This window comes from Sinohyriopsis cumingii, chromosome 11 (assembly GCF_028554795.1).
Source record: "Sinohyriopsis cumingii isolate HCF-2022 chromosome 11, ASM2855479v2, whole genome shotgun sequence".
In the NCBI taxonomy this organism is placed as follows: domain Eukaryota; kingdom Metazoa; phylum Mollusca; class Bivalvia; order Unionida; family Unionidae; genus Sinohyriopsis; species Sinohyriopsis cumingii.
Genome location: NC_142971.1, coordinates 16,419,981 through 16,433,534, shown reverse-complemented (window position 1 = coordinate 16,433,534; position 13,554 = coordinate 16,419,981). Strand labels below are relative to the sequence as shown.

At 35.0% G+C, this 13,554-nt stretch overlaps 1 protein-coding gene across 1 annotated transcript in view; it reads right to left on the bottom strand.

Annotated features, from left to right (window-relative positions):
• Window positions 1–13,554, bottom strand: part of LOC149787661 (dnaJ homolog subfamily C member 21-like) — a 79,287-nt gene that overhangs the window by 15,333 nt on the left and 50,400 nt on the right. The window contains exons 12-14 of the mRNA XM_089973864.1: window positions 10,958–11,009; window positions 8,189–8,277; window positions 3,333–3,396 (exon numbers count right to left, since the gene is read on the bottom strand). Of these exons, the coding sequence (XP_089829990.1) occupies window positions 3,333–3,396; window positions 8,189–8,277; window positions 10,958–11,009 (205 nt within the window). The remainder of the gene's footprint in view (window positions 1–3,332; window positions 3,397–8,188; window positions 8,278–10,957; window positions 11,010–13,554) is intronic.

Genomic DNA, 13,554 nt, shown 5'->3' with positions numbered 1-13,554 from the left:
AATTTAGTCTGGTGTGTTATACAGAAATATGGATTCATCATCTACATAACACAAGTTTTACCTGTTAAAACTGAGTATGGGTATGTGATGCAGATATGGATTGAACATCTACATTAAACACCAGTTGACCAGGTAAAATTAAATGTGTATGTAATGAATGTGACAGAAAAGTAGTAGCCTATTCATAGATGGTAGATTTATCTTGGTTTTCCAATTTCCATAACCTCAATAACCATCTTTTGTGGGAAACCATGGGGGCTCAGTTGGTAGAGCAGTGTACTCATAATCCAAGGGTCCTGGGTTCAATACCTGCCTAGATCAGTTGCTGTTGGCTGCCTTGTTGTGTCCTTGGGAAAGGCATTTACATCCCATTTCCTAGGCAAGTTTACAGTCACCTGTTTAAAAACTAGTGTTTCTTAACGAGATAAACTAATTGGAATATTTCATAATCATAATGAATTTGTTATTAATCAAAGTCTGACCAAGCTGTGACATTTTCTCTTTGGTTGTTGATATCCTCTGAATAGTCACCTAATTGTTTGGATAACCTGGCTGGACTTAGTATTGTACAGATGTAACTACTGGGACAAAACCCTGCTGATTTTTAAGCTTTCTTTGTCTTTAGACAACAGCTGAATTCAGTTGGTATCTTGTTGTTTTTGTTGTTGTAGGGTTTAATGCCATTTTTCAGCACAAGATAGGTTATACATAGTGGCCAGTAAAAATGGTGAAGGAAGAACCTAGGAAAACCCCGGAAAGAAAAACCTACCCACGAGAAGCTCCTGGCAAGCTTTCTCAAATACCCACATTGGTCGAGCCCAAGACTTGAACCCACGCAGACAGAGGTGAGATGGCAATGATCCACAACAGAGAGCACTTTAGACCACTTGGACACTCAGGGACCCCCAGTTGGCACATAGGTGTTAATATGTAGAATGGTCCAATAAAATAAAGGCCAAAATAAAACAATGGAGTCATGTATTAATAATAATATTTCATTGGTTTTCATTCATGTAATAATTCAATTTCTACTCTATACATAAAAACAAGTCATTGTAAGTTGCAAGTAATTTAACAACAATAATAAATTGCATTCCTAAATCCCACTGCACAAATTAGACATCTTACCTAAGTCAGATTCTTGGCTGAAGGAAACGTAATTTGATGAGTCCTCTTGACTTGGGTATAATACATAATTAATGTGTTACCCTCTCAGCATTTGACAGGACAAGAGGCCCAAGTTGGCATGATATAGCTTACCTGGGTAGCTGACATATATTAGCTTGTAAATGCAAATTCAAACATGTGTTGAGACTGTGGATGGAAAGAAAGCTCGGTTGTTGTTGGGGTTTAATGCCATTTCACAGCACAAGATAGGCTACTCATGGCCGCCAGTAAAACTGGTGGAGGAAGAACTCAGAAACCATGGTAAGAACCACCGACCCACAGGAAGCTACTAGCAGCTTTCTCACATACCTACATTTGCCAAGCATGAGACTCAAACCCACATTGACCAAGATGAGATGGCAGTGATCAGTAAAGGTGAAAGATAGCTTGAAGCACATAGTACAATGTCTATTAGCATCGATGTCAATTATCTTCTTTTCTAGTATATATATTTTTTCTGCATAAAAAGGACAAGACATTTATACAAGTGGTTCTCTTCCTGCCATGATTCGTCATTTTAAACTGGTCATAGCCCCACCAATTAAGTATATATATTTACTTGGAAACTGATGTGGACTTACTTTGTATAGTCAACATGGATTCCTAGGATGTGTCCTTAAATTCCATCTGAAAGGCTCCACAACTGGAATCATGACTTGGAAACCACTGAGATCCCCACCCAAGAGAGTTGTGGTTGCTATGTTGTTAGGATATTACAGTCATGACCAGAAACCAATACCCACCATATGAGCTGCCTGGTTTCTCATTAATAGACATAAATCTCTCATCACCAATCTGATCTGAGCTCTCGATAATACAAGCTTACATCAAAACATGTTAGCTATATGGTTTCTAAAGTGTTCACAAGCTTAGCCAAAGCAGATGCAAGAAAATGTCATAAATCATAACTGAACTCATCCAGTAACTTGATGATATGAGCTTACATAACAAATCTGATCAGAGATATGGCCTCCAGAGTGTTCACAAGCTTACATAACAAGTCTGATCAGAGATATGGCCTCCAGAGTGTTCACAAGCTTACATAACAGATCTTATCAGAGATATGGCCTCCAGAGTGTTCACAAGCTCCGTTAATCAGATGCATTATCACTTCATTAATGTATGTGGATGTTGCTCAAAATTGACATAATCTGAGACTGATGTTATAATCTTACAAACCAATGCAAAACAAACTCTGACAAAAGTATGTTCTCCAGTGCTCACAGGCTCAGCAAGTTATATGCAAGATCACCTCATGAATGCATGGATGTTGTTCCTAACTGAAATCATCTGAAATCTAGATCATACAAACTTATAAAGTAAATCTTATCAAAGTCTGATCAGAAATATGTCCCATCTGATTGGTTGAGTGAACATAAACACCTTATGTCCCATCTGATTGGCTGAGTGAACATAAACACCTTATGGCCCATCTGACTGGCTGAGTGAATATAAACACCTTATGGCCCATCTGATTGGCTGAGTGAACATAAACACCTTATGTCCCATCTGATTGGCTGAGTGAACATAAACACCTTATGTCCCATCTGATTGGCTGAGTGAACATAAACACCTTATGGCCCATCTGATTGGCTGAGTGAACATAAACACCTTATGGCCCATCTGATTGGCTGAGAGAACATAACTACCTTATGGCCCATCTGATTGGCTGAGTGAACATAAACACCTTATGGCCCATCTGATTGGCTGAGTGAGCATAAACACATTAATATGCATGGCTGTTGTTCCTAACTAAACTCTTCTAAAATCTTGATGATATAAACTGAAATAGCAAATCTAATTGAAATATGACCAGAAATATGGCTTGGCTAATCAGATGCAAGATCCCCATATTAATATGTATGGATGCTACTCATAACTAAACTCGCCTGAGGGCTTGATGACATAAGCTTGCATACCATATCTGATTGAAATCTGATTGGAAATGAAGCCTAGTCTGGAGTGCTGATGGATGGATGGATGAATAACACAAGAAACTATACAATAATCCCACTTGGCCTTTGGCCAGGTGAGATAACTCAACTAATGGAATGCAACAATCACTACAATAAAATGCACTTCACGTAATAAAAATTTACAATTTTAATTACCTTAAGCTTTCTTTTTTAAGCAAGAAACATATCAAAAATATTTCAAAAACTTACTGGTTCATTATATGGATTGTTGTCAAAGTTTTTCTTATCTTTTCTTCTGTTCTTCTTGGATATACTGAAGTTAAAAAGATGCAAAAGCAAAAATCATGTGTAATTCATAATAAATAATTTACAATATATCAGATTCAAAATACAGTTCATTTGTTGTAACTAACAAAAGGAATATAAAACAAGATAATTATAAACTTGTCTCAATGTTTCCACCATTCTTTCCTTCCCTGTGTTTCTCACATGATCTTAAGATTCAACGTTTTCTTATCTTCACTGCTGACAATATTAAAGAAAGATGGAAAATAATATTTTCCAATTTCTTAGAAAATATTTAGAATTGTATCAGATTCCATAAATGAAATAAAGTCCTTGCATCTTAAACTCTGCTTATTTTTGGAACTTAATTTAAGAATTTCCTGAAATGTATGAAACTCTCTCATGCAAAGTTTTACCGTTTACTGTCTGTATAAAAAATGATGCAAGTTTCCTTATGCCAAGAGTATTAACTCTAGACAAAGTCAAATCTAACATCTAACACACCTGTAAATGTAATGTGTGTGTACGTGTTAGATTTTTAATGTAGCTCTAACAATTTTTTAGTCATATTCCTATGATGTCTGCAGTGTGGCAGTTTACAGTGATGTCTAGCACTTGGGCATCATGCTGCAGACATGCAGCATGATGTCCCACCCAGTAACATTATCCTGAAACCAGGCCGACCAGTCTTAACACTAACCTCTTAATACTGAGCACCAAACGAGGAAGCTGTTAGTACCATGTGTAAGTCTTTGGTATGACTCGGCCAGGGTTCAAACCTCCAACCTCCTGTATCTGAGATGGATTCTCAAACCACTAGGCCACTGGAGTGGTCGCAAATGTAATGCAATTTCATGTTGGTATGAAGTTTAAATTTGTGGCAGAAATATCCACTATATACTGGCACAAATTGTAACACTCCATATCACCACTTTATGATGCAGTGCTCAGCCTAAAGGTACACTTTACTTTTCAGTAAAAAAATTCCAAGTTTATAAGAACAGGGATAATTGTCTTGTGATATAGGATTTAAGGATATTAATGGCGTTTTTCCTGTCGCAAATTTTCACAGATGAATCATCAGTAAGAAAGAAAATCCACCACTGAAACAAAGCCTTAAACAGATGACTGTTATCCCTTAATTTTAAGATAAATTTGAGAAATTTATTCAAAAGTGGCCCCTAATTCATTTGCACTCCATTCCAGAACATCTTGGCCATAGAGAGAAGAAAATGTTTGGCTCATACCTGTCTTGTATCACCACACTGTCTCCATTACATTACATCTAAGTCTGACTAAAAGGCATGTTCTTCTCACTGGCATTATTGAAGTATATACAATAATTGACAATTTGATCCACTTACAACAATTTTGTTTTCTATACAGTAGTCCCTCTCTTATAAGACCACCCCTATTGCAGCAGAGAAGTGGCCTTATAATGAGGGGGGCCTTTCTAGAGGGGGATGACAAATGTGAATAGTAAATACATATGAAGAAATTCACAAGTACATTTAATTCTAAAACATTTAATATTTTCACATGCATGTTGTGAAATAAATGTAAAACAAACTGTTTCATCATTTTCAAAGGAATGTTATGAATAACCATTGATACAGTTTTAAAACTGCCTTTGTAATTATGTTACAGATCACATCATCTGTCACTTTGTTGGTAACAGTCCCAAAAAACAAACCAGTCTTGTCACAATTAAAAATATCCTTGCTGTCATATCCCCTGCATATATGATTTAGTTTTTTGTTCCAATCTTCGACAACTTCGTTATTAGCATCAGCTGATTCTCCACTAAGGACAGAACACTTAATATTGTGTCGCACTTGAAATCTGTGCAACCATCCATTACTTGTGGTAAAGTCGTCATATCCCAATTCAACTGAAAAAAATTGTTGCTTTTTCTTGTCATTCAAATCAGAATACAAACATCTCCTGGCTCAAACAATCTTCTTTTCTCCGTCCATTTCACCTTCCCACTTCTGCAGAATTGTTTCCTTATCTTTCACAATATTGTTTATCTAAGTCTTTCCGACATTAGTTTTCTGCAAGGATCCTTGACACTCCCCCTCTTGGACAGTTGAATTACTTTCACTTTCTCTTCTAAACTAAGAATTTTTCTTTTCCTCGATGACATGTTGATCTTTTCGCAGTAAGTTATTCATGTTGCCAACTACAATACTGATAAACAATTTTTTATGCATCTAAACCAATTGCTGTGTGTTTTTAAAGAAGTGGTCTTGTCATGTGATTCGTTAGTCGGAGTCTGGTACCCTATTGTTTTTATACATTTCTTTGCACTAAGTGAGAGAAGCCAAAACGGCTTCGATATGTACCATTAACATCACGCAGATTTGACCTCACGGCCGTTAGGATTTGTATTTTTGACAATTATTGTCAGTAGTAATAGCCACTAATTATCAAAGTAAACAAACTCAACATCTTACTAAGGGAAGCCATAAAGGCTATCAAACCACTTTCCTGCTGACTTGTGTATTGTACATCGATACTGCCACTTCTCAGCTGTTAGTACTGTTCAGTAATTGTAATTTTAAGAATTATCAGTGTGACTAAACCGGACATCTTATGATAACACAGCAGTATGGCTAATTGGATTACATGTACTTACCCTTTTGTATGGATTAAAATTTGAGTCTTTCTCAGCTTTATGAAATAAATGTGGCTTCTCGTGAGGTGTAAATGATATTATATTAACCTTATGGTACATGTACTTTAGTCAACACTTCTTTCAGTAACGAAAACCTGACACTGGGAAACAGAAATTGGATTACTTAACACACATTATGAACAAAACACTGGTAATGGATACATATTAAAATAAAATGCGGCCGCTTGTGAGGGGTAAATTTTATATTATTGTATTAATATGCTGGGTGCTGTGCACATTAGCTGGGTGGCTTTTTGTAAGGGGTACTTTTGAACACAAACTCATCGGTACCAACAGGTTCTGGTCATAAAAAGCAGGTGGACGTTGCTCAGGGGGGCCGTTCAAGAGGGGGACTACTGTACACTGAAGAGCTCCAAAGATCAAAAACCATTTTAGTTAAAAATCACTTTCTAAATGGAGATCTGGCAATTAAATGATACAAAAAAGTCCAAGTTTTTATACTGTATATAGATTTACAGAAAAAAAGTGCTTTGTGCATGTATAATTTTTCTGCTGACTTCAAAATGAACATTTTATTAAGCATAATAAATTGTACTTATTCTATTGACTGTTAATGAATATCCCACTGAACATAAGGGAGAAGAAAATACATATGTGTTTCCTATTACATTGCTTTTAAAATTAGGGTAGGTAAGGAAGTTGTTTTCAAACATTTGTATTATAATGATTAGTATAGATAATGTTCAAAGTGCTTCAAGTACTGGGCTGATTAGACGAACAAATCAATTTCAGGAATTTTAAAAAAATTTATTTCCTTTTTGTTTTAAAAAACATTATATATATATTATAATGATTAGTATATATATATAATGTACTAAGCACTTCACATACTCAGCTAAACCAGCTCAATTGGATGCACAAATAAATTTCAGGAATTTAAAAAAAAAAATTTACCCTGGGAGGGAAGAAAATGCTAGGTCAACAACAATAAACAGGGACAGTCTGCTGACCAGAAACACATATTTTCTTTTCCCCTAATGAATTTCTACCTCAAATGACCTTGAATTGAGTTAAAGACAAGTAACTTGTATCTCTATTCAGAAAATGTGTGGATTTATCAATTGTTGAAAGGGCTGAGGTAAATAATTTTTAAATAGATCTACCATTTTCACCAAATGTCTGTAACACATTAATCTAGCCATGAACTGTGTGGAGCCCACCTGTGAGATTTAGTAAATAGGCTTTTTGCACATCAAGACACATCATATATCATGTAACATAACTATGTAGCCAACTATATTTGAGAAAATGATCACAAAAAACTTTAACAATAACATTAATCTAGGTGTTGGACTGACATATGGATGGATGCAAGGATGGACGTGCAAACAGACTCAAACGTGAGCTCTATGTATAGCTACTGCCATGGCAGACTTAGCTAATTATCATGAATAACATCAGAAAAGTCTTCTTTTCCAACCAATTTTACAATGTGTAAAATAAAACACATATGGACTTGACAGGAATTGACTGTCAATGTAATAGATCAAAAAATGAAGAAGAAAAAAATTTTTTGGTCCAGATGACAATGCTAACTTATGATGACTGAAAATTCTGGATAATTTATTTTTTTGGATAACAAGTAGTTTAATGTATCTGAACATTCAGGACATACAACTCTTGGAATCTTATGTATCAGCTTATTTCATATAAAACTCATGGACTTCAGTTAAAAGTTTTAAAATTATTGGATTAAGTTTCATTGATTTGATATAAAAAAAGAAAGAATGTAGACTCATGGGATTAGTTTTCATCACCAATTTTATTTAATAAATTACAGAACAGCATACAGAAATAACTGGTTAGTTGTGGAAGCCCAATTGGTCAAATGTCAGACTTGCAACCCAAGGGTTGTGGGTTTGACACCCACCCAGACTAGCCAAAATAGGCTGCCTCAGTGTGCTCTTGGGAATACCCATTTCCTAAGCATGATAAAATGCATTAAAAGTGTTGTCAAAACCAATAAAACCCAAACAAACAGAAATCAGCATAAAATACAGGAAGCGGTCTAGACATTGTGCCTTTGTATGTTGTTATGACACTAGGTGTGACATTAAAAAATGCCATTACACTTGTATAATATAAAAAAATATGCAATGTTATATAAATGACAATCTCTCACCTTTTTCTTGGTAGGTCTGTTGTCTCATCTAGTTTTTCACTAGAGTCAGCATTATCTTGAGAATTTAAATCAGTACCATTCTCTTCATTCTGACAAAAGAAAGAGAAAAAAACTAGAGGAATGGTGAGCAATTTGAGCATGCTAATGTGCTATTTCCATGGAGTCCATAGCACCAAAACAAGGAAAGTAACTCTTTTGAAAATAGTGTGAGTAAAATGCTTGGATGATCTTGGATGGTCAGTGTAATAAATTTCACAGCAATTAAGTACAACTGCAAAAGTAGCTGCATTCATAAAATTCTGTCATACACTGCATCCAGCTGTAAGGAAAAATGGGCAATAACTCTTACAAAAATCAAGGGAGCATAAAGATGTGTCAATATGTACATCTTCAGATGATGACCATGATATGTACACTGCAATCCTTAAAAACGCAAGACAAATTGTGTTCACAAGATTTAGTCTTACACTGCATTCAGCTGCAAGACATAAAGAGCAATAACTCGGACAAAAAAACTGTGTAAATATAGTAATTTGTTAATATGTGCATACACAAAATTTCACTGCAATCCATTAAAACTAAAACTTGTTTACAAAATTCTGTCATACACTCTATCAGGCTCTCCCAAGACAAAATGGGCAATAACTCAAACGAAAATTGCAGGAGCTGAGTGATTTTGTCAACATGCACATCTTCAAGATGACGGTCATAATATTTCCCAAGTTTCATGGCATTCCAATAAAATCCGAGAGAATAAATGCACTAGAACATTCTGTCATATGCAGTATTCAGCTACAAGTTAAAGAATAACTCTTAAAAAGATATTGTTGGAACACAATGATTTGATGACTTGTGCATCTTCAGGTGATGACTGTAATATTTACTAAGTTTCAAAGCAATCCACTGAAATCTGCGAGACTACATTAGCTGTGTTCAGAAGATTTGTTGCAAGTAAAAAAAAAAGTATGGGCAAAGTGATTTGATGACATGCACATCTCCGGTGATGGACACAATATTTACCAAGCCACATGGCAATTCATCAAATACTGCAGGACTAGTTGTGCTAACGTGATTGTGTCATGCACTGCTATAGGACAATAACTCTACAAAAACTGTGCGAGTCAAGTTATTTGTTGATATGCACATCTTCAGGTAACGACAATATATTTACCAAGTTGTATGGCAATCCATACAATTCTGCAGGACAAGTTGCACTAATGAGATTGTGTCACACACTGCTATAGGATACAAAATAGCAATAACTCAATTAAAAAAATTGCATGAGAAAAGTTATTTCTTGATATGGGCATCTTTTAGCAATGACCATAATAATAAAGTTTTTATTACTCTCCTCCATCCTCTGTAGAATATAATATGTATTCTGAATATGGATATACATAGGGTGAAACACATTTTCATTGTATTACAGTAAAAATTCTGAATATGGATATACATAGGGTGAAACACATTTTCATCGTATTACAGTAAAAATTCTGATATTTTATACCTTTCAGCAGAACACAAAAAACCTCAAATACAGAATGGAAGAGAACATAAAGTTATTGATTAGACACATTCTCAGGCTCTCACAGGAGGCATATGACAAGCTGATAAACAAATGGTTTATGAGGTGACATTATAACAAATGCTCAAATACAGAATGGAAGAGAACATAAAGTTATTGATTAGACACATTCTCAGGCTCTCACAGGAGGCATATGACAAGCTGATAAACAAATGGTTTATGAGGTGACATTATAACAAATGCACCATGAATGGTACTTTATACATCCACAAAGGAAGATAACTCTTTCAGTCTTCTGGTGGGGCACAATTTGGGACATCATCAGTGTGAGATTTTTATGATAAGCTTAAACCTCATTAAATTTTCCAACCTCCCAAATTTGTTTTACCCACACAGTACAGGTAATGCATCTGAGTTTGCCTCATCTCCTGTATGACCTTCAAAAAATTTCCATTGTCAATCCTCTCATTCATATTCATGGATGTTGCTCATAATCAATCTCACCTGAGATCTCGATGTACGCTAACATAAAAAATCTGATCAAAGTCTGACGAGGATATGTCCTCAAAAGTGCTCACAAGCTAAGCAAATCAGATACATGATGAACTAAGTAATAATTGTGGATATTGCTCATCATCGAACTTATCTGAAATTAGGATGACATACCATAATGAATGTAAGTCTTGGGACATCCTTAATTATTTTCAACAGTAATTTTTTATAACCTATAGATGTGTTACATGAACTTATAGAATTTGTTTCATGTACTACAAAATATTCGAAACCTTTAATATATTTTTTTTACTAATCAATCATTATATTTTATCCATCACAACAATATGTTAAAACAAGAAATAATGACTTCATGGTCCTTACAGGACAATCATCATGAATTTTTACAAGTAAATGTTATCAATTAATTTAATTTGTTTGAAAACTCAATAAATGTATTTAATTTTCATCTGTTTTCTTACAGTTTCTGCCTGATTAAAATATGCGATGGCAGATCAGGGTCTATGTTGTTTGCAGTTGGATGTGACTTGTATGCATGTACAATACAATAATGCCTGAAGTACGATGTGTATTATCTGTTTTATGACTTTAACAATTGTAACACCATATCCTACCACTGTCAAACTACTACTGTACCCATTCTATTATCACATTTTCTTAAAGAAAATAATTTTTAAATAATGCAGTTTTTGCTAGAATTTAAATTAATTCTTTCAGGAGAGTGTTCTTACCTGTGCAAGATTTTTCTGTTGTCTTCTTTTTTTCTTCTGTTTCTTTGACAATCTAGTCAAAGTAAATAGACACATATCATTTATATGTATTGGACATTTAGAACTTGCTAATGGTAAACAAATGTTACCGTAAAGGAATTACATGCCTCCATTAACTCAAAATTATAAATATATTTTAAAACTTGGAGAGAAAAAAAATCTTCATATTTTCCACTGCCATATTCCTGCAAAAAGAAAAGACAAAACCTGAAATCTGTTCTTATGACATGTCTGTCTCCATAAATGTGGGCAAAGTGTTGAGTAAAACAAGGGACATAATTTTTTAGATCTTATTTAATGTTAGGTCTCATACACAATGACAAGTTATGACAAGATCAATTGTTCTCTCTCTTATGCAGATATAAAGGTCCCTCTCTCTCCAATATAGATATAAAGATCCCTCTCTCCTACAGATTTAAAGGTCCCTATCTCTCTCATACAGATATAAAAGTCCCTATCTCTCTCATACAGATATAAAGGTCCATATCTCTCTCATACAGATATAAAAGTCCCTATCTCTCTCATACAGATATAAAGGTCCCTATCTCTCTCATACAGATATAAAGGTCCCTATCTCTCTCATCCAGATATAAACGGCCATCTCTCTCTCATACAGATATAAAGGTCCATATCTCTCTCATACAGATATAAAGGGCCACCTCTCTCTCATCCAGATATAAAGGGCCACCTCTCTCTCATACAGATATAAAGGTCCATATCTCTCTCATACAGATATAAAGGTCCCTCTCTCTTATACAAATATAAAGGTCCCTCTCATATTGATATAAAGGTCCCTCTCTCTCATATAGATATAAAGGTCCCTCTATCTCATATAAAGGTCCCTCTCTCTCAAATAGATATAAAGGTCCCTCTCTCTCATACAGATATAAAGGTCCCTCTCTCTCATACATATATAAGGGTCCCTCTCTCTCATACAGATATAAAGGGCCACCTCTCTCTCATACAGATATAAAGGTCCATATCTCTCTCATACAGATATAAAGGGCCACCTCTCTCTCATACAGATATAAAGGGCCATATCTCTCTCATACAGATATAAAGGTCCCTCTCTCTTATACAAATATAAAGGTCCCTCTCATATTGATATAAAGGTTCCTCTCTCTCATATAGATATAAAGGTCCCTCTATCTCATATAAAGGTCCCTCTCTCTCAAATAGATATAAAGGTCCCTCTCTCTCATACAGATATAAAGGTCCCTCTCTCTCATACATATATAAGGGTCCCTCTCTCTCATACAGATATAAAGGTCCCTCTCTCTCATAAAGATATAAAGGTCCCTCTCATACAGATATAAAGGTCCCTCTCTCTCATACAGATATAAAGGTCTCTCTCTCTCTTTCTCTCTCATAGATATAAAGGTCCCTCTCTCTCATACAGATATAAAGGTCCCTCTCTCTCATACAGATATTAAGGTCCCTCTCTCTCATACAGATATAAAGGTCCCTCTCTTTCATACACATGTTAAGGTCCCTCTCTCTCATACAGATATAAAGGTCCCTCTTTCTCATACAGATATAAAGGTCCCTCTCTCTCATACAGATATAAAGGTCCCTCTCTCTTATACAGATATAAAGGTCCCTCTCTTTCTCTCTCTCATACAGATATAAAGGTCCCTCCCTCTCATACAGATATAAAGGTTCCTCTCTCTCATACAGATATTAAGGTCCCTCTCTCTCATACAGATATAAAGGTCCCCCTCTCTCATACAGATATAAAGGTTCCTCTCTCTCATACAGATATAAAGGTCCCTCCCTCTCATATAAATATAAAGGTCCCTCCCTCTCATACAGATATAAAGGTCCCCCTCTCTCATACAGATATAAAGGTCCCTCTCTCTCATACAGATATAAAGGTCCCCCTCTCTCATACAAATATAAAGGTCCCTCTCTCTCATACAGATATTATGGTCCCTCTCTCTCTCTCATACAGATATTAAGGTCCCTCTCTCTCATACAGATATAAAGGTCCCTCTCTCTTCTGTAAATGGAGGATATGTTCTTTCCAACTGTTAAAACCAGATCTTTGTCATCGTGTTTTAAAAAAACATTTAAGTAGTCTCAAATCCACAAGTTAAAATATATCGTTTTTGGTACCACAAAATAAACAATATCCAGTATTTAAGCAAGAAAAGATTTTTTTAAAAAAAAATACCAAACTTGCTCCAGAATTGAAGCTTAAACTCACTCTTTAGCACAACCCACCCCCATCATAAATTTATATTACTTTCATAGACTGAGCATATAAATGTCAGTGACTTAAGAGAGTGGTATGATTGGGATGGTGTCACAGTAAATTACATTTTTGTCATTTTATACATTATTTTACTATATCTAACGGCAAAGAATGTCTGATGCATCACAGCAGGTTTATCAGTGTTGTCAAGGATACAAGAGACATAAATGGCATCAAGTCAGATTTCTTCAGCAAAAGAAATTTCCATATCTGAAATGTAATGCACTTTTCATAGATTTGTTCAAGCTTACTAAGTGCTAATTTTTGTTGCTGAAAGTAAAATTTATATCAATACCAAAAATCA